This window comes from Nylanderia fulva, unplaced genomic scaffold (assembly GCF_048542155.1).
Source record: "Nylanderia fulva isolate GAGA-0341 unplaced genomic scaffold, ASM4854215v1 Scaffold14, whole genome shotgun sequence".
Classification (NCBI taxonomy): Eukaryota; Metazoa; Arthropoda; class Insecta; order Hymenoptera; family Formicidae; genus Nylanderia; species Nylanderia fulva.
Genome location: NW_028189622.1, coordinates 632,340 through 657,039, shown reverse-complemented (window position 1 = coordinate 657,039; position 24,700 = coordinate 632,340). Strand labels below are relative to the sequence as shown.

At 39.0% G+C, this 24,700-nt stretch overlaps 3 protein-coding genes across 3 annotated transcripts in view; 2 read left to right on the top strand and 1 right to left on the bottom strand.

Annotated features, from left to right (window-relative positions):
- ft (cadherin-related tumor suppressor fat) overlaps positions 1-16,287 on the top strand; it is a 30,951-nt gene extending 14,664 nt beyond the window's left edge. Inside the window, exons 7-22 of the mRNA XM_029300585.2 lie at positions 3,437-3,617; positions 3,897-4,150; positions 4,266-4,693; positions 4,798-5,142; positions 5,584-5,913; positions 6,089-7,207; positions 7,345-8,460; positions 8,545-8,821; positions 9,039-9,320; positions 9,547-9,851; positions 9,960-10,225; positions 10,418-10,861; positions 11,064-11,433; positions 11,654-11,857; positions 12,097-13,084; positions 13,298-16,287. Of these exons, the coding sequence (XP_029156418.2) occupies positions 3,437-3,617; positions 3,897-4,150; positions 4,266-4,693; positions 4,798-5,142; positions 5,584-5,913; positions 6,089-7,207; positions 7,345-8,460; positions 8,545-8,821; positions 9,039-9,320; positions 9,547-9,851; positions 9,960-10,225; positions 10,418-10,861; positions 11,064-11,433; positions 11,654-11,857; positions 12,097-13,084; positions 13,298-14,391 (8,003 nt within the window). The 3' untranslated portion in view covers positions 14,392-16,287. The remainder of the gene's footprint in view (positions 1-3,436; positions 3,618-3,896; positions 4,151-4,265; positions 4,694-4,797; positions 5,143-5,583; positions 5,914-6,088; positions 7,208-7,344; positions 8,461-8,544; positions 8,822-9,038; positions 9,321-9,546; positions 9,852-9,959; positions 10,226-10,417; positions 10,862-11,063; positions 11,434-11,653; positions 11,858-12,096; positions 13,085-13,297) is intronic.
- A 199-nt stretch (positions 16,288-16,486) lies between these two features.
- LOC114929296 (uncharacterized) lies at positions 16,487-22,247 on the top strand. The gene is made up of 11 exons (XM_085480082.1): positions 16,487-17,025; positions 17,542-17,828; positions 18,372-18,568; positions 18,836-19,353; positions 19,429-19,611; positions 19,978-20,561; positions 20,640-20,712; positions 21,007-21,175; positions 21,266-21,460; positions 21,632-21,844; positions 21,980-22,247. The coding sequence occupies exons 1-11, from the start codon at positions 16,888-16,890 to the stop codon at positions 22,006-22,008; spliced, it is 2,586 nt and encodes an 861-aa protein (XP_085336208.1). The 5' UTR covers positions 16,487-16,887; the 3' UTR covers positions 22,009-22,247.
- Positions 22,248-22,295: 48 nt separating this feature from the next.
- Positions 22,296-24,328, bottom strand: LOC114929295 (uncharacterized). Its single transcript, XM_029300790.2, has 3 exons — positions 23,998-24,328; positions 23,592-23,886; positions 22,296-23,517 (listed from the first exon to the last, which is right to left on the bottom strand). The coding sequence occupies exons 2-3, from the start codon at positions 23,880-23,882 to the stop codon at positions 22,930-22,932; spliced, it is 879 nt and encodes a 292-aa protein (XP_029156623.1). The 5' UTR covers positions 23,883-23,886; positions 23,998-24,328; the 3' UTR covers positions 22,296-22,929.
- Positions 24,329-24,700: the final 372 nt, after the last annotated feature.

The following is a 24,700-nucleotide window of genomic DNA, read 5'->3' as shown; positions in this document are numbered from 1 at the left end:
TCCGTTTCGGTTTTTTTTTTCTCGCGTCTCTTCGCCTCTCGCCTCCCTCTCATCCATCCTTCATCCCCTACCCACTCTTCTGTCCAGTCGCGCGCGTTTCGGGTCTTCTTGTCACTCCCTCCTCTTCGTCTCCGCTCCGAGAGCCGCGTGCGTCTTTCAGATACTACCTGTGCGAGGTACTCGTTCATTATATTCTACTTTATTCATATACCGCGCACTCTTGGGCCGCGTATTTTTATCTCGTATTGGCGGCGAATCCAAGAGTCCGGAGCTCTTGCGAGCCCTGCAGCGTCTCTGTATTAGATGTTGAAGAATTCTTCTCTTCCCTCTTCTAATTGTTACATATATTTTTATTATATTTATATATTTTTTTTTTATTTATTTGTGTTATTATTGTAGTCTGTAAGGCTAGAGTCTTGTATCTTGAAAACTATTTCTTAAAATTCTTTCAAGAAAACAAAATATTGCTTTTAGCTTAGCTTCCTCCTAATATTTGTCTTAAGATATGTATATTAGATATAAACAGAATTCTTCAGTCTTATACACCTTGAAAACTATTTCTTAAAATCCTTTGAAGAAAAAAAGTATTGCTTTTTCATCTTAGCCTCTTCCTGATATTTGTTTTAAGAAAGAGGCTGATAGTATCTCCTTAAAAATACTCCTAATCAGCCGAACTCGAAATCTCATTCTGTGGAAATCGGCGAGTAAAAGTAACGAGGCGGTCGCTTCATTACCGGAATTAGACGGAAAGCAAATTATGCGGTTACTCGTTATGCAAAGTAGGTCATTTTTTCAGACTGTGAACCTCTGGGAACCCGCTCGTTTGTTCTCTCTACATTTACACTACATCATTGTGCGCGCCGCGATTGTTACATTCCGCTCTGCATGGTCTCTCATTCTTTTTTTCTACTACGCATTTCCTTTACTTTCATCGGCTATAATTGCTATCGTCATTCTTACATCTCTATATAGTCTCTCTTGACTCTTTTTATACCGTTACTTCGCGATAGATGAATCATTAATCTTGCGGAACCGACCGAAATATTTAGAATTCACGAACCAACAATTTAAGTATATAGAAACAATTTATTAGAGTCTTATAACTCGCAACTTATATACATCGCAATTTTAGATATGCAATGTCAGAATATTCAATTTTTAGAACAATCAAAAAAATTATTGCTTAATTCTTGATGATGATATTTTTTATTTTTTATCCTCCCAAAGTGTTACATTTTCTGGAGGGAGTATGATATTGCAAATTAACGCTCTTGCGAAATTTTTAATAAAAATTATTAATTTTTATCTTTATAATTGTCAGATGTCTTATAAGCAAGTCAAGAGCAGAGGATTCTGCAACTATTTTTATAACGCGTTTTTGTAATACAGGGTGTAAATGTAGGTCGTTATTTATTTGTTCAGGAGCATATTCCATTCATCAAAACGAGCAAAAAGTGTTCGTATAAACGTATATCCAAAAATGATTTTTTAATTGCCTCTTCCTCTTGTCAGCACGTTTTGACAGGTGCTGCTTATACAATTTATCCATTTAAAAAATGACTTATTTTAAGACATGAGAATTATTTTCTATTATTTTTCATCATTAAAAATAAAATACTACACTTTGTGTAAATCTCAAGTATTCACTCAAACTATTTTTAATTACCTCTTTCTCTTGTCAGCACGTTTGACAAGTTCCGCTTACACAATTTGTTCATTTAAAAAATGACTTATTTTAAGATATGGGAATTATTTGATCTATTATTTTTTGATTTTATAATTTTATCATTAAAAATAAAATAATATTATACATTTTGTAATTATTTTTTACGGGCAAACTTTTATCAACTTTGTTGCTCATATATATCAATGAATAAAATACGCGTTCATCAAGTAGGAATTTACGACACACCCTGTATGTAACCAATCTGTATTCTTACGAGATATTTACCCTAGAACATGATAAATACGGTTTCAGAGTCGCACAGTCTCTCTTCCTCTCTCCTGCTTCTCCGACTCTCCTCGTGATTGAACGGTGTACGTCTGTGGCCCTGGGCTACGCCAACGCTCTCGCCAGGTACCACGTATATACCTGGTGCGCAATCAGAGAAATCGAGTCTCCCCTTTCTTCCCTCTCCGCTTTCGCCCCTCAGGAGAGTAATGGCGCGTTTTAGGCGGCGCAATTAAGACTTTTCCGCCTGTACTGTAACGTCGTTACTCCCGGTATCTCAATCCGTAAATCATAAGCGGTAGCACAATGGGCATCGTGTGTAGAGAAATGCATGTATGTGTCGCGTCTAAGTTATCTGGCCGTTATCTCGCTGTAGCGCACTTCCGCGAGTTAGAAAAGAAAGGAAAGAGAGAGAGAGAGAGAGATCGCTTTTCCTTACCTATCCGCGACCTCAATTATCTCGTTACACCGCCCTTTAATCTTGTGCGAGCGGCTTCTCCAAAGAGAGGAACAATCGGGAATCATTTTCGTCGGATACGAAATTATGAACGAGAAAATTTTTAGGTTTTTCGCAGAACGCAATTCTTATTCAACGAAAATGTCAATGTCAAAAACATATGATCTCGATTTATTATATCAACTCATTTTAGTGTGAATGAAACAGTGCATTCTGATGGACTTTAAGTAGTTGTTTAAAATTCTGCAATTAAAAAAAGTATAATCTTGCAATAAGATAAAAAATGCCAACAAGTCTTCTAGCTTCAAGCTTCTTTCATCATCTACGTATTCTTCAATTTCATCCCAATTCCTGATCAATTTCCCAACGACAGATGAAGAGAAGCGACAATTTTTGCCGATATATCGTTCGTTGAAAATATATTTCACATACGCGAAAAGAATTTTTTCTTAGAATTTACCTTGAAAATCATGGATAATTGTTATAGTATTGGAAGAATTTTGTAAGAGTTTCTCTGATTAATATTTAGCACAATAAAAAATATTATCGAAGATATTTTATATTTTATGGTAGTGGAAATTTAATATTTATATTGTGGCAAATATTAATTAGAGAGACTCTTATATTTATTGTTTTATATTACCATGATTTTCAGGGTAAATTCGAAGAGAAAATCCTCTCTGTGTACAATGTACACAGGCTACAAGTTTTAAATCACTTCATTTGCTATAGAGTCAAATCGTCTCTCTCTCGCGGAGCTCTGTAATAATATTCTGTTAAAATTATAGCCCTGGTTTATATACCTTCTGTTTGGACCGATTTAAACCGTCATAAAGGAGGCTCGCGAGAGGTAGGCCGTAAATTTAGCGAAATAATCGCGCCACTGACCCAACTACGGGATCGAAATAGCGATAAAAGCGAAAAAACCTAGCTAGAGCAGCGACAGAACGTGGTGGCGGTTGTCTTTATGGCTGTTCGACGACTGAACACACGACTGAAATTTCACATTTTGCATTTTCTCCCCTCAGGTTCGCCGCCTCTTACTGGATCGGGCATTGTCAGGATCGTCGTCCTCGACGTGAACGATCATAATCCCGAGTTCGCCAGACAGGACTACAAGGCCACCGTGATAGAGAACATGCCCGCTGGAACCTGGGTCACCAAGCCGCAAGCTACGGACAAGGACGAAGGACTCAATGCAAAAATAAGGTAGGTGTTATGTAATTAAGCGGAGATTGAAAGTATAATTCTATTTTAGAAATAGAAGCTCAGGTTTGATTATGCTGAGGATGTATTATTTAATTTTTTATTTTAATTTTAAAACACTTATTTTTTTTTTATAATTTTATATAAGAAATTTATTACGCAGTAACAAAAAAATCTTAAAAAATGTAAATTAAAATATGTAATATTTAACATTAATTTTAATACTGATTTTTAGAATTATTGTAAATAAAAGGTTATATAATTAATTAAATTTCCCGACAGATACCGCCTACTTGGGGACAAGGCAGAACGGTTTTCTGTCGATTCAGATACGGGTGAAGTATTCACTACGATGCCGTTAGACCGCGAGCAGACTGCTGTGTATCATCTGACCCTAGTTGCCCGAGATTCGAGTCCAACGGAGCCACGTGCCTCTACTGTCAATCTGACTATCTTGGTGACGGATGCAAACGACAACGCGCCCCGCTTCTCCAATAAAGATTACGAGGTCTTCATTCCTGTCGGAATCAAATCTGGTAAATAAGATCTTTCTGACAACAGTAATAGCCAAATATATATAATGTGTTTTGATTTTATTTTAATTAAAAGAAAGAAAATACTGACGCTGAGTTTTTTCTTCCACGTTTAAAGGTGACTTCGTGTTCGGAGCGAAAGCGACTGACAACGACGACGGCGAGAATTCGCGGATCGTTTATCAACTGCAGGGCGTAGATGCCGATCAGTTCACCATCAACCCCGACAATGGTGTGATACGTACCGTTCAAGAAGTCAAACAGTCTAACTATTATCTGCAGATTCAAGCGTCAGACTGCGGCGCTGAACCTCAGCACGCCACTGCCAAACTGAAGACCATTCTGTGGGAGCGAACTCTGTTTCCTATTTTTCGACCGAACGTCAACACGAGATTCACTCTGCCAGAAGACGTACCCGAGGGCAGAGTGATCACCAAGATAAACGCATTCTCCCCGAAGAGCCAAATAACGACGAACAACATAATGTACGTCATGGCGGGTGGAAACGTGGGAGACGCTTTGAGAATCGATCCTCACACCGGAGAGGTAATTGAGATTAGATGTGTCTTCGAAAAGAAATTCGAAAAACTCGATTTTATCTAAAATTATTATTTTCAAAACTATTTATTACGAGGGATTTTTTTATTTAGGTTTTGGTCGCGTCTGGTTTCGATTACGAGACGGCACCGCACTACGAAGCCTGGATCGAGGCTAAAGACATAGACGCGCCCACGCTGCATAGCGTTCTACAGCTCTTGATGAATATCACGGACGTCAACGATAATGCGCCGGTGATGGAGGCGGCTATTTACAACGCCACCGTGCCCGAGGGCGAGTATGGACCGTTGTTCGTCTGCAAAGTTGTTGCGAAAGACCGAGATTCCGGCGAGAATGGCCAGGTCACGTATCACCTGGTCAACGACTTCTCCGAGACTTTCATCATCGACAGCAACACCGGACAGATTGACACCAACATCCTACTGGATCGCGAAGAGGTACATAATTACAGCTACATTTGAATAGCTTAAACTTATTTACAACTACAATGATAATATACCGCTTTTTATATAAATAATAAACAAGGAAGATATATATAATTCGCTGTGAGAGCCTATCGCGGATGATGTACATAGAATTCAGATCTCAAATTCGAGATTGTTTCTCAACAAGTCTTAGCAACGGCTAAGCAAATTTCGTGCTTCGTGCACTTATATAAAGACAACGAAAAATTAAATTTTCGTCGTCTTCGTGCGTGTACATCCGCGATAAGCTCTCACAGCGAATTATATATCTTTCCTTGTTTCTTATTTACAACGTTATTTCAGAAAATAATAAAAAATTATAAGAATATCTTATATATATATATATATAATTATAATTACGTAATATATATATAAAATTATAATTACTTAATTAATTTCTCGTATGTCTTTTAGATCGCGTCCTACGAGCTGATTGTAGAAGCCAGGGATCAAGGTCACCCACAGTTAACCGGCACCACTACCGTGTTGGTGACCGTTTTGGACAAGAATGACAATCCGCCGCATTTCACGCGACTCTTCAGCGTCAACGTGACGGAGAACGCGGAGATCGGCACGTTCGTCATACGCATCACCAGCAGCGATGCGGACATTGGCCAAAATGCGAATGTCAGTTACAGCTTCACCGACAATCCGGGAGAGAAATTCTCCATCGACGCTCTGAGCGGAAACGTGACTGTGACTGGACACCTCGACAGGGAGGAGCAGGACGAGTATCTGTTGAAGGTTAAAAATTGGCTTTGATTTTTAATTTAATATTTCAAAAATTATTTGTTATTTCTCGTAGAAAATATCACGTCCTGAGTCATGTTCGTTGAAAGTTATTTTATGAAGCTCTTCGTTTATTTTACACATTTCAATTAAAATTATTTTGATCTACCATCTTCCAACTTTGTTGCAGGTTGTAGCAGCAGACGGTGCGTGGCGAACGGAGACCGCTCTTACGATTACCATTCAAGACCAGAACGATAATGCGCCGGAGTTTGACGAGAATGTCTATCACTTCCACTTTCCCGAGCTTCAGCCGGCGGTGGTCCACGTCGGCCAGGTCGCGGCGATTGATCGCGACAAGCAGGGACCTAATTCCGTCATATCTTACAGTCTGCTGCAACCGTCCGATCTTTTCTCCGTCGATCCGGCGACCGGTGATATCTGCAGCAAACGCACTCTGCGTTATAAGCATTCCAATCGACTGTCTTCACCGGAAAACCTATACTCATTAACAGTAATTGCAACAGATAATGGCAAACCACCTATGTCATCGAAAACAGTGGTGCATGTGAATGTGGTAGACGCCAACAACAACGCGCCTCGGTTTGAGCAAAGATCCTATCTGTCACCGGTGCCGGAGAATTATGGGGTAGGCAAGCGTATCACTCAACTGATCGCCCATGACGACGCCGACTTCGGGGTAAATGCGGAAGTCGGTTACACGTTGACGTACCTGAATAATACCAGCGAACTGTTCTCCATCGAGGAACAAACCGGTTGGGTCTACGTGCGCACGAGCCTCAACGGTGTTCCCATCGGCACGGTGTTCCTGTTGAAGGCACACGCCACCGACAAGGGAATGCCACCGCAGAAGGACGAGGTCGACCTCAAGCTCATCATCACTGGCGAGAACCGACACGCGCCTACCTTCGCCGCCGTCAGTCACCAGGTGAGGGTGCCGGAGAACGAGCCAGTCAACACCATCATCTTGACGGTGAGTGCCGTGGACGGCGACAGCGGGCCCAACGGTATGGTACGCTACAAGATCTCGGCCGGCAATGAGAGAAACGAGTTTTTCGTGCACGCCATCACCGGCGCGGTTACCATACTCGAGCCCCTCGATTACGATTTAGTGCAGGAATATCAGTTGAATATCACCGCCACGGATCTGGGATTCGAGCCGAAGCAGGCGGTGGCCACTTTGACAGTCAATGTTTCTGACATCAACGACAACCCGCCGACTTTCAATCAGAGCGTATACGAGGCGTTTTTACCGGAGAACTCGCCACCCGATAGTTTTGTCTACCAGGTATGTTCAATCCAAGTACTTGAATCTGATATTTTTTCTAGTATTTTTTAGCAATTAAAAAAATATTTACGTGTACTATAATATTCCTCTTTAATTCTATTGAAGATGTAATTTACATATTTTCTATGCACTTGCAGGTAGTCGCTCAGGACATCGACTCTCCCAAGTACGCTGTAGTGCAGTATAAAATTCTCGGCGGCAGCGGGAAGGATCACTTCCGCATTCGCGAAGAAACCGGCGAGATCACATCAGAAATCAGCTTCGATTACGAGGAGGTGAAGGAGTACAGCCTCGACATTGTCGCGGTCAATCCGGACTCGAATCCGCAGATGGTTGGTTTTACAACCGTGATTGTCCACATCACCAGCGTGAACGAGTTTTATCCAAAGTTCATTCAACCAGTATTCCATATGGATGTGTCAGAAAGCGCCGACGTCGGCACTTCGGTAGGTCTGGTCCAGGCGACTGATCAGGACTCGGGCGAGGACGGTCGCGTGTACTATCTCTTCGTGGGCTCGTCTAACGATCGCGGCTTCTCCATCGGCTCGGAAAGCGGGGTGATTCGGGTATCGCGTCGCCTGGATCGCGAGACGCAGAATCGCGTGGTGCTTACGGTAATGGCGAAGAACGGCGGCGGTATACGCGGCAACGACACCGACGAGGCCCAGGTGATCATCTCCATTCAGGACGGCAACGACCCACCCGAGTTTCTTAAGGATTTTTACGATGCGAGCGTGTCGGAGGGCGTCGTCCACGGAACCCGCGTCGTCACCGTTCGCGCGGTCGACAAGGACATTAGACCCCAGAACAATCAGTTCTCGTACTCCATCATCGGCGGCAATCACGGCCAGGCATTCAAGGTCGATCCGCAGACCGGCGACATCGAGACGGCAAAGCAGCTGGATCGCGAGACCGTGCCTGTTTACGACCTGACAATCGGCGCGATCGACACCGGTTCGCCACCTCAAACCGGCACCACAATGGTGCACATCGAGCTGCTGGACGTGAATGATAACGGACCGGTCTTTGACCCGCCAGAGATAATCGGTTACGTCAGCGAGAATGAACCAGCCGGTACCAGTGTGATGACCTTGAGCGCGACTGATCCCGATCTGCCTCCCAACGGCGCGCCCTTCACATACAAACTGATCGGCGGAAGGCAAAGCGACATGGTCATCCTGGACAAGCACTCTGGCGTGCTGAGAACCACCAAGAGTCTCGACAGGGAAACGATGCCGCAACTGGATCTCATGGTCGGTATACTTAAATAGTAATGATACATAATTTTAAATATATTATTGCTTCTCTCTTAAACTGAGTATTTATCTTGTGTGTAGATTGAGGTGGAGGACTCGGGCGTACCGCGAATGAAGAGCGAGCACACTGTCACCGTGATTGTCACCGATCAGAATGATAGCCCGTCCTCCTCGAGATCGGTACACGTGATCGTGCACTCGTTCAACGGTAGGACACCTCTGGGAAAGATCGCTGACGTGCATCCAAATGACCCGGACATCACCGGGACTTACTCTTGTAAGATAGTTCAGGGTTCGAATTCGCGGGTACTCAGCATCCCCACCGCCTGCGATCTGCACACTAACAAGATTACACCAGGTACGTATTTATAAATTCAAAAAGAACTTTCAACATAGCAACAAAATCTATGCTTTCTTATTTTTTAAAAATACTATTAATTTTTTAATAAATATTTTCAGCAAATTTTAATCAATAAATTAACAAGGTTTTAGGTATCTTATCATATTGATTTCTTGAACAGTGAATCTGTATCTTTGAATATCTTTTTACTGATATATTAATTATGTTTGCACAGAAATTGGCTACTCGCTGAGCGTCTCCGGCAACGACGGACGACATCCAGACGTGATCTCCAAGGTCACGATCGAATTTCTGCTCTTTTCAAATGCCACAATCGAGAACAGCGTAATCTTGCACATTTCCAAACTGACTGCAAAAGACTTTCTCAGTCAATATTACCGAGCACTTCTGGGTCTTCTGCAGGAGAAGATCGAAGTCGGTGACACAATCACCATTTTCAGCATCGGTGAGAAAGGACATGATGTGAATGTCCACTTGGCAGTGGAATCTCTTCAAGGTAAGCTACAAATGTTATTTATATATACTTTAATATAATATAAAAAAAAATATAAAAACATCAGTTATATATATTAATCATATAATATAAATAAACATAAAGTTGTGGTATTTACAATTTAAAAATATTTATATATTTCATTATACTTGTATCTTTGGCATTAATCATATTATTAATTTGCACAGATATAAGAAAGTGATAACCTTATTTTGTTCACATTCTTCAGGATACCGTACAAAGTACGAAGTGTCCGATCTGTTGATGCGCATTCGGGATCAAATCCAGACGCTACTCGAAGATAGCACCTTCACCATCAGTTATTCCCCGTGCAAGAACATGCCATGCGAGAACGGTGGCAGCTGCAGCGATCGATTGGCCATATACGACGATGCCAGAATCACCGACAGCCAGGCGCTGATCCTGACATCACCCAGGATGATGCACGAGATGGTCTGCAAGTGTCGGGACGGCTTCACCGGCGACAAATGCGAGAAAAGGCAAGACCCATGTTCGCCGAATCCCTGCTTGCTGGTGAGTACTGATCAAAATTTACCATTTCACCAGAAAATATAGAATAGAATTTAACGTACGTGACAGAATTGAAGATTTTCACATTAATTAATTAAACTTCTTCTTTAGGGAGGACAATGCCGGCGTTTCGGATACGATTTCCAATGTACTTGTCCCATGGATCGCGACGGCAAGCTGTGTGAGCTCGAAAGAGGCGACGCGTGTGCCAGCAGTCCCTGTCGGAACGGCGGATCGTGCAGAAACAGCCCAGACAGCTTCAGCTTTTTCTGTCTCTGCCGAGCGGGCTACAGGGGAAATCATTGTGAGGCAGTCACCGACTCTTGTCGACCGAATCCTTGCTTGTACGGTGGTTTGTGCGTGGGAGAGAAACCTGGGTACGTTGATTCTTCAATTATATAAAATATTTTAGTTACATTAACAAGCACGCACATAAAACTTTATTCTTCAAAGACTAAAGAGAACATTTTATACAAAAAAAAAGAAATAATATAATTTTTAGAATATATCGTTTAATTGACTACTTTTTATAATTAAAAAAAAATAATATATAAAATTTTCGCGTGCAGATATCGATGCAGCTGTCCCGAAGGTCGCTATGGTCGACATTGCGAGAGCTCGACCTTCGGCTTCGACGAGCTATCGTACATGATGTTCCCAGCTCTGGACTCCAACACGAACGACATCACCATCATATTCGCCACCACAAAGCCGGACGCTTTATTGCTGTACAATTACGCGCCGCAGACGGGCGGCCGCTCGGACTTTGTTGTGTTGGAGCTGATTGACGGTCGGGTAGTCTTCTCGTACGGCGGTGCCAGAAGCGCAATCACCACTATCACCATTAAGACCGAGAAGCCGGTATCGGACGGCGAGTGGCGCAAAGTCACCGCCACCAGAAACGGCAGGGTCGTCTCGCTCAGCGTGTCTGTTTGTAAGGAACACGGCGATATTTGCGACGATTGTAAACCTGGTGATGGTACCTGTTATGCGGCCGATGTGGGTCTGACCGGGTTAGTATTCTTTGTGATTCTTCACTGATAAAGATTGTAAAACAATTATGAAGTTATACAAATTTGATTATTTAAAATTATTAAGAATATTATATCTCCAATGGCATTTAAAAACATTTTTCTAGATTATATAATATTTAATTGTATTTTACACCAATAGAATTAATTTATTTGTAATCTTGATGATTGGATGTATTTACAGGACTTTGAACTTCAACAACAATCCTCTTTTACTGGGTGGTCTGGAGAACGCCGATCCTGTGCTGGAACGTCCTGGCCAGGTGCATTCTGACGATTTTGTGGGTTGCATTCATTCGGCGGCGATAAACGGAAGGGCTCTGAATCTGACGAATCCGCTCGCGTCTCGCGGCGTGAAGTCCACATGCGCCAGATCGCAGCGAAGTCCTTGTCTAAGGGACGAGAAGGACACCATTTCTGTCTGTGGTGCGGGTGCGCGATGTTACGATAAATGGCACCAAGTGATATGTCAATGCGGATCCCTGACAGCGCCCAACTGTCATAACGCCTTGGAATCCGTCACGTTGAGCGAGGGAGGATTTATTGAGTTTAAGGTACAAATAAGTAGACATTTAAATTATAATTTTTATATATAAATTTAAATAAATTTTATAAATAAATAATTTTATTAAATAAATATAAAATCATATAATTATAAATATTGTAATAATATGCATTATTTAATAATATGACAAATGTGATGACAAACTAAACGTCAAATGTATTGTAACATTATTAATACATTGTAGTAATAACATTATTGTTCACCCATAGATTTCACAGAAACATAAAAGAATGCAATTGTTGGAGTATCTCTATGGTGGCTCGACAATATGGCATACGAATCGCGTTAGACGCGATACCACGAGCTTACCAAACTCTTCTCCATTGAAGACGATCGGTCTGATGTTCAGAACCGTGAAACCTGACGGTATCTTGATATACGTCGCGACTAATAAGCATTTTACATCCGTCGAGGTAAGACATATTAAAACGCATCTTTTAATATTAAAAACATTTGTATTTTAGCAACACTCAATTCTCAAGAAATTTTTATTAACTGTCATTTCTTCTATAATAATTTCTTGATCTATTTCTCTTGATTTTCTCGGAATATAATATAAATTAATAACATGAATAATATTATTAAATGTAAAGAAGTAAATAGATAGAATCCAATTTTATCTTGTCACTCAATTGATTATTTTATTCTTCAGCTTCATAATGGTCAATTGATTTACACTTCTCTGCTCGGCTCGCCGGTCAACATGTCAATCAACATCGAGCGCGGGCTCGCCGATGGACACTGGCATAATCTGACTCTCCACGCTTATACTGGAGGATTAAGATTGTTGGTTGACGGTGTCGTGACAGGTGACGAGTTGGATTCGGCGGGTGTCCACGACTTTCTCGATCCCTACTTGTCTGTCTTGTCAATCGGCGGAGTCAACCGGGATCTCTATTACGCTCATAGCGCTGACGCTAGGGGTTTCGAGGGTTGTCTAGCTAACTTTACTATCAACAACGAGGTGCAGCCTTTCAACGGTTCCGGTTCTATCTTCAAAGATGTACTGTATCACGGCAAAGTGAGCATCGGCTGTAGAGGACCTATCGGCATCAACGCGGCTGCTACCGCGGATCCTCTCAGTATCGGCATCACTTTGGTCATCGTTTTCTTCGTCATTCTGCTGATCGCTATGCTGGTGAGCTTCATAGTATTCCGACTGCGTCGACAGAATAAGGAAAAGTCGGCGCCGTCGGTCGTCAACAAAAACACGAACGCCATCATGACCGGAAATTCGCTGGTCGGAGCCGGAAACGACAATCTCATGTCCCGACACGAGAACACCTACATCTCTGACACGTCGGACTTGCGTGGCGTTGGCCACATGGGGCCCGAGCTAATCTCTAAAAAATACAAGGAGCGCGAGATCAACGCTACAACTGAGCATCGACCGCAACGACCTGACATCATCGAGCGAGAGGTTACCAAGTCACCGCCAATTCGGGACGAACATCCACCGCTGCCACCCCCAACTCAGACCTCCCTGCACTCGCACGAGCATAACCCGGAACCCGACATCCCGGAGCACTACGACTTGGAGAACGCCAGCTCGATCGCGCCCAGCGACATCGACATTGTATATCATTATAAAGGCTATCGCGATGGTATGAGAAAGTACAAAGCCACTCCGCCTCCTCTAGGTAAGAGAAAATCGCGTAATTAGTTTTATTTTTTACAATCACAATAGCGAATAAAATATTTTTTTTCTTAAGATATAAAAAGTGATACAAATCTAACAATAAGCTTTCAATAATTTGTTACACAAAAATGTATGTCAATTTTTTAATAGCTTCAATTTTTATATATTAAGAAATGTGTTATGCAATTAATTTAAATAGCAATTATCCATGCAGGTAATTATAGCAATCATCATAAGCACACGGGGCAGCAACACCGCCATACCGGACCTTTTCCACCGCGAGCTATGCCGCCCCCCAACGTGAATCAACCACCTGGACCGGCGCCGAAACTCCTCCAGAGTACCCCATTGGCGAGATTATCGCCCAGCAGTGAGTTATCCGCACAACAACCGCGGATTCTTACACTTCACGATATCAGCGGAAAGCCGCTGCAAAGCGCGTTGCTGGCCACTACGTCCTCCTCCGGCGGCGTCGGCAAAGACGCGTTGAATTCGAACAGCGAGAGGAGCCTGAACTCGCCCATCATGAGTCAGCTGTCGGGCTCGACCGCCAGCAGGAAGGCTCCACAGTCCAACAATGAGAATTCGGTGAACAACGTGTCATCAGGTCCGATGGGTCTTACCGCGGAGGAGATTGAACGACTGAATTCTCGTCCAAGAACATCCAGTCTGGTCTCCACCCTGGACGCCGTGAGCTCGTCCAGCGAGGCGAGGGGTCCACCCGCTCACGGACCCTTGCACCATCATCGACGTCATACGCCACCCGCGGAGAGACTCGAGCGACGAAACTCTTCGACCACCGACGAGAGCGGCAACGATAGCTTCACGTGCTCCGAGATCGAATACGATAACGGCTCGCTGGTAGGTGACAAGCGATCCGACAACCTGTTCGCCAAGCAGGACGACGAGGGTAGTGGACCCCAGGGCAGCAGGAGCAATGTCGAATCGTCCCAGTCGAAGCCGCCGTTGCCACCAAATGTTGTGGGCAACTATGACGGTTTCGACAGCTCGTTTCGCGGCTCCCTCAGCACTCTGGTCGCCTCGGACGACGATCTGTCGACCCACATGGGTGGTCTCCTCTACGGCAACCATGCCAGCAATGGTTCGCCTACTACCACGAACACAACCACCACTACTATCACCACCGCTGCCGAGGACGCCCTTAGCTGGGACTACCTGCTCAACTGGAGACCCAACTTCGAGAGCCTCGTCGGCGTCTTCATCGACATCGCCGAATTGCCGGACAGCACCAGCCGAGTACCTAGATTACCGGCGAATATCCCCAAACCGTCCGAGGAATACGTTTGAAATAATCCTATGGGATGGTGCCAAGACAATTTATTATTAGTGAACTGATTGATAGTTTAATGATATTAAAAATTGTTTCGGAGAAGGGAGAAGTTGTAAAGATTCTCCTTTCCTGAAAAACATGCGAAATCTACGATGTAGAAATGTTGTCGAATTGTTGACTAGTTGAACATTTGTATAACAATATAGTATATATGAATCGCGATGTCCACAGCATCGAAGCTTTGGATGATCGTGATCTCGAGTCATTGCGAGAACGCGTTTAAGAACAAAGTGTCGATTTTTAAAACGTGTAGGTTCTAAGTGTTGTTGGTGAACAAAATCGTTGCAACATTTATAATCGTTGCAGCGAGGTGCCGCGTCAATAAATATTCGCGCGATCATCTTGCCATAAAGTGTACTTTTTCTCGAAGAAAGAGAGAGAAAAAGACTCGTTATTTTTGATCGTACTCTTTATTTTGAATTGTTGTAAATATTGAATGACACACGTTTTTAATCAAAAAATGACTCGCTGGCGAAATTCCTATCCCTCGATTACACAATCGGTCGAACTGCACAAAACTTCTCTTGCGATAGTAATTAATATTGATTGCAATTAAGATTAAAATTAATATTATTTAATATTGATAATAATATTAATTTTGATTAAATTATTAATTAATTAATTATTAATTAATATTGATGCTCAATTCGCACGGAAACATTAATATTTTATGCATTTCGAACGATGCATTTCGTACGCAATATTAAATATGAAACACGAATTTACGTTGAATGTTAATGTTTTAATTATGAGGTGGAAAATGTGCGATTAAGTATCGAGGTAATCTAATTAACTAGCGACTTCTGTACACATAAATCCTAAACAGCCGTGCCAGATATATACACTCGATACAATTGCACACGTCGTAATTATTGGTTGAATGGCTAAATGTATGCATGTGTATGTGTATATAAGCGCTCTTACCTCACAATAATATTTAAATCAGATATTAAAACTATTACGTTCCCCTATTTATTGAGATTGTAACACGAGAAAATACTTGAGACTATTGCAGTAAATATATATACTTTATATATATTATTCTTAATTATATTTTTATTACATATAATTAAATATGAGCCATATTTTATAATTATATTTAAAAAATTTACTTAATATAATATAATAATAAAATAAAAAGATAAATAAAAGATAAAAATATAATAAAAAATTAGTGATTAGTGATAATTATGAATTTCTTGTGTATTGCATTTTTATAAATAGGAATGCTAATTCGATGAGTTTCAATTTCGATAAATTAACACCATTATAATGTAAAATTTTTTTATAAATCGAAATTAAATTCATCGAAGTTGTAATAATTTTAATATCTGATTCCGGGACTTGTAAAATTTATAATTTTTTTAAGTATAGCCACTTTTAGCCATTCGCTGCCGAAGAGGAAGAGAGAGAGAGTTTGTCTTCCCTCGTTATAAGGAATAATCACTTCGCTATTACCGATACTACTCGAATCGTAAAGATAACGGAACTTATCGTTGACGGGATTACATTGGATAATGTAATGTCGTCATGTCCGATTCGTGCTCAATAATTCGTATTCGTTAGAGAAACAATAACGCGGCGCCGTCGAAGCGTTCCTGAGAGTACCTGCTTATTATCGCAGACTCTACCAGACTGATATTTTTTCCTCTTTCGCTAATTTTTGCAATTTTGCAAAAGTAAGCGACTCGCTTGGTACGTTTACGTTGTAAATTATGACACAGGTCTGTCCGCGATCTGTCTCACCCTGTAAATAAAATTGTCGCGTGTGAGTTATTTGTACAAAAAGGTGCGAATGCGTGCTACTTTATCATCACCGACCATAATTCGTAATAGACGACAAATTTGTAAAACCTGCCGTGTATATCTTCATTTATCCTCTCTCTTCAGTCCTCTTTCTGATATCATCAAGTTGCTTCGAAAGTTCGTTTTCGTAGCCTAAATAATTATTTTCCATTTTTCAATATATCATATATAATTTCGAAAAAAAATACTTTTTTTAATTGGAATTTTTTTTATTTCAAGATTTTTATTGCAAATTATGTCTGATACATTCAGGCACAATTGGCAATAAAAATCTCGAAATCGAAAAAATTGCATAACTGCGTCCAATTACAAATTATCAAATTTAAATATAATTAAAGTTGTTGGTTTTAAAGGCGCCTGAAGAAAGTTCACTATCTAATACTACGTCGATAAATCGTGAACAAGCTATATCTTCGATCTTCATCTCTTACTCCAATACTGTTGTCAAACCCGATTTCACTGCGTATATTAATATTAATCGCTAATTATTATTTATTCCTATTATTTATTGCATTTATTAATTTGAAACTGAAATATTCTCGATCGATTTGTGAGCGGAACACACGAGACTTGTAACGCAAAAGTTTATTGGCCTCTCGTGTCGGACTATCGGATTACCTGATCGATCGGTTAATAATGTACAGATAATGATATCTCCATTTTCGTCATACGACGACGAGCTCCTGAATAGCGCCTACGCAAATATCTCTCTGATCGCCGACAAGGTCTGGACTTACGATCCCGAGGATCCCTTCCGAAAGTTAAATCATTCCCTCTGGATTCAAGTGAGACGCGCAACACAGATACGCTCTTTCGAGTATCGCATAAATATCGAAAGTACCCATATTTTTTTACCAACATTGACCCCTATTATTTCATCATTTGATGACATTTTGTGTATTAAAAAATTAGTCTCAGTAAATTTTCTACACAGCTTAATTATATATATCAAAAAGAAGAACAATATAAGTATATCTTCTAAATTGACAAATATTTCAAATATATTTTGTATATTAAAAAAGAAATTGTCTGAGTAAATTTTTTACATGCTGTTTATATATATATATATCGAAGATGAGAAAAATATCGGTATATCTTCTTCATTTAATAAAATTGAGAAATTATTCGACAATTATCTTCATTAATGAAGTTGACAAATACTTCAAACACATATCGTATAAAATAATAAAAAATACCGTCGAATGATTGAAGGTGAAAAAACTACCATAATACTTGAGACCTTCGGGATAAAAGGAGGAGAAATCTATTCTGGCATAATGATAACTTATCGTTAATGTCAGAGTTGCGAGGTAATCGCGAAGTACCAAGAAAATAGTGATTATCATCGTCCGAGACTCGTCCGAGACGTCATCTCTGAATCGCGCTTGGCGAAATACGGTAATTATGAATACGACGAGCGGCACGAGGGAATGTACAGGCCGGACGACGGTAAATCGTCGGGTAGCGGGCCTCGTCACTTCCGTTCATCAACTACCATGGAGCCTGTGGAACCGTGGATGCTTCCTGAAGTTCAAGAACACTTCGCCCGGTTAATCTCACCGAACTGCACGCGATCGCATCGGGAACCGTTAGTTCGCCTCGGCATTTCCGTATTATCCTTATGCATCTCGCAAAACCTTTTTTTCTTCTCCCTCCGTCCTCCTTTTCCGCCCGCGAGAAATTCTCAGAGATAAAAATATTGAAATTAATTATTATTTGATGATAGTATTATCTACGGTAATAATTAATAAGGGGATAATCAAAATAAGAATAATAAATAAATAATGAATTTATAATTGAGATAAACTCTTCCTTCTTCTCTTCTTCTTCCTTTCCCTCTTTCCACGAACGAGAAATTCTCAGAGATAAAAATATCGAAATTAATTATCATTTCTAATATTATCTATACGATATAATAATTTACAAGTGGATAATAAAAAATAAGAATAATATATATAATAATGAATTTAAGAAATTAATTGGAGAGAGAAGTATATATAAATTATAATTAATATAATATTTCTCAACGCGAAATTCGAGTTTTATATCACAAGATGAAAATTGTATATGTATATAAATGTACGAAATATTGATTAATTGCGACTAGATTTTTTATATCTCACATTAATAGTATGTTCAATATGCAAAGCTCAGCAATACCGAAGTGTAACGTCGTGAAAAAGGAAAATGAAGCTGTTTGCTCGAGTCTCCAATCAAATTGGAACGAAGGCTCGAAAAAGCGACGTCAAAAAATTAGTCCGAAGAAGAACAAAAAAGTTGGATTACATGATGAATTACTTTCAATTCATAAATCGAAAACCCATAATGGTAAGCAATATTTTTAAAATTCACAACCATATAAATCATCCTTAAGTAGAAGAAGAAGCAGTAGAAATTATATAATTTCACTCCTAGTTATCTCCTAGTTATCATATTTTAAATTATATAATAAAAATATTTAAATAAAAATTTATAATATATATATATATATATATAATTATATCCAGTTAAATTACCTTTATTACATATATAAAATAAAATAAGTAATCAATAAAAACTTATATATAATTATACATAATTAAACTGCAATGTCAGGACCACCTGAGAAGTCGATCGAAATGTTCGCCCGTCATCGTCGATACATCATCGAAACCGCCGCAGAGATGCAACTGGAGTCTCGAATCGGGAGCGATGCTGTGCGCAATATATGGAACTCTGAAAAGCTCCATCAACCGCAACAGCAACACCAGCAAAATCATCAGCGAATCGCGCGACAAACGCAGCCAACCGTCCAGAATCATCAACAACAATTTTACTGCACCTTGCAGTATCAACCTCTGCTTCTGAGATCAGAGTATCAGAGAAGGATGTTGCAATCATCAGCTCAACCACCACCGCCACCTCCATCACTTCCGATTTTAAGCGCCGAGGTGCCAGAATTCTTCCCAAAATCGAATTTACCTTCGATAACAGCCTACAGCATGAATAATAGCGATAAGAATCGCAGGGCTTGTCAGATTCGTTACTTTCCGTCCTTGAATGACAGAAATTATCAGACCGATCTATTTCCTTACAATAGACCGCAACACGAGATCGCGACGAGCGTTTTTCCGGTAAACGAAGGGTCTACAAGGATATAAAATCTCGTATCAGATTAATTTAATTTTTTGCGATTTCTCTATATCTAGAACACCAGAATGTCTATCCTACCAGCGACCGAAAGCAACACGTTCCGTTCACCCCAGGAATGGATCCAAAGGATCGCACCACCGGTGCAGTTACAATTAACAGCGTCTTCTTCGTCACCTCTGCCGATCTGCACGTCCTTGCGATCGATTCACGACGCTGCGATCGTTCACCGTCCTTTGCAGGTATTTTTTCAATCAAAATAATTCATTATTGTATCAAAAAATTATTAATTATCACAATAATTATTAGTTATATCTTAAATTCCCTAACAACCCCTAACATCTTCTGGATATCCTCTGAATGTCTTTTGAATATGTGCGCTGTTAGAATTAATCAACTCGTGATATTAAATTTACGCCGACTAGAAAATTTCTTATACACTTTTATAAATATATAAAAATAAAAATATAAAAAATAATTATAAGTAATGCAAAAATGAGTATAAAAAATATTTTAAAAATTATATAGATAATATATATAATAAATATAAAGAAAAAGAAGTATAAAAAGATCCTGACGAAGTCGCGTATTAATTGTACAATTTCCAGATATACGAGAAATTTTTGCCCTACACCCAACCGAATCCGACGACATCCATACCCGTGTATCAACGACCAATGGAGTTGTACCAGGAACCGACGTCAAAGCGAAAAAGTCAGGGGGTCGACTTCAACAACCTCATACTGTTGACGAAAAATAACATCAAGACGCGACGTTCGAAGAACACAGCTCAACAACCCTTCCTCCTGGAGTCCTCCAAGCAGAATCTGAGAACTTCTCACAATCAGTCTTCCAGTCGCAACATGCAAGTGCAGTGGTTCGACAAGGATCGTGGCACGAAGGGGTCAAAGGAGGTCGTGACCGTGAACGCATTGGTATCCGAATTGCGCAGCTTCGAGGAGAAGTACGAATGTTGCAGAGGAGCCGGCACCAGCTGGAGAACCGCCGTTGAGAATCAACAAAGACCGTCCGAGAGTTCGAGATCAAGAAATAAAATTTTCGGCGGCGACAGCTCGAGATGTAGAACCTCGGATGCCGAAGAGAGGAACAGGAGGACTAAACGGCCGCTTTACAGAGACGTCCTGGCGAACGCCTCGAGCGGAGGAATCCTGGAGAACGTCTTCGAGAAAAGGTGTAATAAAGCTTTGTCGACTTAGCTTGAAAATTTAAATTGATCATCGGTAATTATATTTTTTTCCAATTACTTTAGATACGACGAACTCGAGCAACAAGCGATGGAACAGTACAGAAACTCGGAAGAGTCGCTGGCCCTCAAATACCAGGTAACTTGCTTGAATATTTACCTCGTGGTAATTAAATAGTCTGCGAAAAAAATAGATGACTCACAACTGACTTGTCAGAAAGAATTGATAGAAATTTAAGAATTGTGTAAAATTATGGATTCTCTATAGAGAGTATTTTAAAATAAAAAAGGATCCAATCTCTTTCTCAATTTTGATGAAGATATTTAATTTCGTGCAGAAACACTTTTTTTGCATTTATTTTCATTTAACTTTCATTTATTTTTCCTACAAAATGGAGTATCTCACATTAATAGATATATTATTATATTACAGGAATTGGAACGTCAAGCGATGGAGCAATATAGAAATAGTACAGCAGGTGAGAGGCGTTTGGTATCTTCCGAGGACCAAGATTGCCTCGATGGACAGAGATGTTCGGGACATGGACAATGCAGTCCTTCCAGAGAACGTCCAGAAAAAAAGAGTAAATTCGACATGAAATGTATGTTGGAGATGTGTATGGAAAAGGAGCGCTTTGTTTAATATTTCTCCGATAAAAATAACATTTTAAAATATAATAATTCACTGTCAGGTTCTTGCTTTCCGCAAATCACCCTGTTGAAACCGAAAGGTAAATCTCTGCCGAACGTCTTTCGCGGATCATCGTGTAATGATAATCAACAACCAGCCATAGCTTCGAGAAGCTTATCTGCCTTGACTGACAGACCACCGAAGGAATCGAAAAACATATGTAAGGGTGCATCAGGAGATAAAATCGATACAAATGGTGAATAGATAAAATAGGAATATAATATTATATAATGCAAATAAGACATAGCATATAAAAAAGCTTTAAGTAAAGCTCTTTTCGATTCGTGAATCATATACGTAATGTAAATTCTAGATATACGCATTTACTAATGTAGAATAATAATAACATAATTGATTTTTTTTCAAGTCTCAGTTCGGACATCATCGAAGCGGCATCTGATACTGATGTCACCCTTCGAGCGCAAATCAGAGGCCAGACGAATAATGAAGACGGATTTACGAGAGATTTGTTCACTTTCCGAAGCGAGAAGAAACGTGCTTGGATATTATCGGACCTCCGAAATCGCTCGGGATGGCAGAGGGGAAAACATAACGATCATACAGTCACCCAGCACAGAAGGTATCAATGACACAAATCTAAAATCTTTCATATACTTATCGTCACAAATTTAAGTTAAATATTTGTTCGCTTTCTTACGTTTTTATATTAAGAAACAAAAAAAAAGAATTTTTTAAATTAATCTGATAATTCCAGTTTGGTTGTCTGGATTCTGGACTACCTGAAGAGAAAAGTCAATTAAATGAGTCTTCTTGAAAATGATTGAAAGTTTGAAACTATTTGATGACGACGTTGATTAGTTACTTCTGAGAAATTTTTGAGAATCAAGAAAAGCAAATATGTGATATAATTGACATAAATATATATTATGCAAATATAATAATATATGAAAGAAAAGTTATCGCGCATAATCATGCGATATGCATTATATATACTGATATATTATACAATCGACGATTTACATAAATTTGTTTAAGCTAAATTGTTGCTTGTAAATAGTGATCACTTGAAGTATATATTAAGCATATTTATTTGTTCGTAAGTATATATGAAATATTAATAGTATAAAATACAATATCATGAAAAAGGTAGCAAATTTAAATTGATTACATTGTTCGATATCTATTCCTAACGATATATATAGTTACGTCTATCAAAATCTCGGTGGGCTTAGAAATATATTTTTATGAAAGATTATATATAACATATAATCTTCTGAAAATTTTTCTTTTCAGTCTTTGAAGATTATTAACTTTTCATGTCATCTGTTGCATAAATAGTATCTGGTATAATATATAGTCTAAATAAAATAAAGTTATAAAATATAAGCATATAAAAAAAATCTTGTTAAAAAGTCTCGCTCACTGTAAAAAATATTCTATCTTCTCCTACATAAATATACTCTGACTTTTACACATACATTTATATAAATGTTTTTATACGACACACAGCAATGAAAATAATCAAATCACATACATTGCTTAAATATTTGTATATATATACAAATATTTGAGCAATGTATGTGATTTGATTATTTTCATTATATATATATATTTAGTACATATTCCTAGAATATTATGGAAATATCTTGTATGTAATAAAAGCGCATGCAGAGGAAATTGAGTTACTCTTTAAATGGAATAAATTTACCAATTATCAAGAAACTCAAATCCAGTCTTTGGTATACTTCTCTCTTCCTCATCTTGATTTAATTGCGATGACTGAAAACTGCTGTAGGAACTAGGTGTCTCTAATAGAGCTGTTGACTCGTTTATATCGCTTGACTTTGTTAGCGATATCACTACAGTGTTCGATTGACTTTTATCTGTATCAGAATCTCTCTCTCTTACCAAACTCTCCATATCATCTTCGACATTGCTTTGTAATTTCAACAAAGAAGTCTTATTGATCAATTTAGCGAATAAACTATCTGAATGTTCGCTATCAATTCTGTTTGTCAATAAGTCGCTACATTGATCATTTTCGAATAAGCTGCTGGTAAAGCAATCTGACTGATAACAGCTGATTTGATGTGCAGAGTTGTAACTGTCGTTCAATGAACAAGGATTGCCCCTTTGTGTCTTGACAGGACTGGAAAAATGTGGTGATTCTCCAAACTGGGTTCTCATTGATTTATTTATCACATCTTCATTAGAATCTATAATACTAAGATTCATCTGTGATTGAGTCATAAATGAAAATGGCGCAGAGTGCTCATCTCTCCATCGTAATGTCTGTAATGTAATGAGAAATAAATAATATCAATTTGTTCTTCATTTTCATAAGCATTAACAATATTGTTACTCACAGAACCAGTTTCATCTATAACATATTTCATTCCAGTCTGTATGCGCAGTTTTGGATACCACTCTGGTAATTCTTTGGTCAACTCAACTTTCTTCAAGGTATACTTTAAAGCTACCTCAGGCTGAATTATAGTTTCATTGATAGCCTGATTGCGGTCTGCTGTGCTTAAAGTATTCCATAATCCCTCGTAAGCTTCCTTTGTCGCAATTATATCTTCGCCAATCCTCTGAGCTATAGGATTAATACTGTAAAAGTATTGCTCTGCTCTTGCAGTAATAGCACTGGAACTCATTTTGCTAAAATATAAAAATTTGACGCTATTAAATATTAACGTTAATCGTAAATATATTCATACACATGTGAAACGTAAAGAAATGTGTGTACATTAAAATAACTTTTTAACATACCTATGTCAGATGTAACGACACATAAACAAAAGGAACAAAGTTATATTGACATAATACTCGTTGTTGTCACACAGAATAATCAGACTGACATGTAACAAACATATCTCGAGCGTATAAGTAAATTGTCATCGTTTAAAGATCACATTCAAGAAGATACCGATTATTTAAAATAGTCAATGGAAGATAATTAGAGAGAGAGAGAGAGAGAGAGAGAAACTTCTATTTTTGTCCAATTCATATCATTTATGTATTATTAACTCATAAACACTGGCGAGAACTGTCAAAGATGCGACCAGTCTTGAATGCTTTCGGAAATCCTACTAAGATAAAATAGTCAACGAGTTCTTTGTCCTGATTGGTCACTTCAATGCTTATCTATCCTATACGAGTAGGATTTTCGAACACACCTTATGTGGGAGCTGCCATAACAATTTCTTCTTGATTGATTGATCAATCATGTCAATCAAGCGCACTAAAATTTTCATGATGTTATCAAACGCATTCCGAAGACATTTCTTGCGTTTAACAAGAATATGACTGACATCATGTAGATTAAAAATCTAGCAATTTAATGATATATTTATGAAATAATAAATTAAATTTTGCTAAGAATTTTTTTATATAATAATTTTATATTTTTTTTACATACAGATATATCCTCTGTTTTTATATCGCATTATTTAATAATTCTTTAATTAAAATA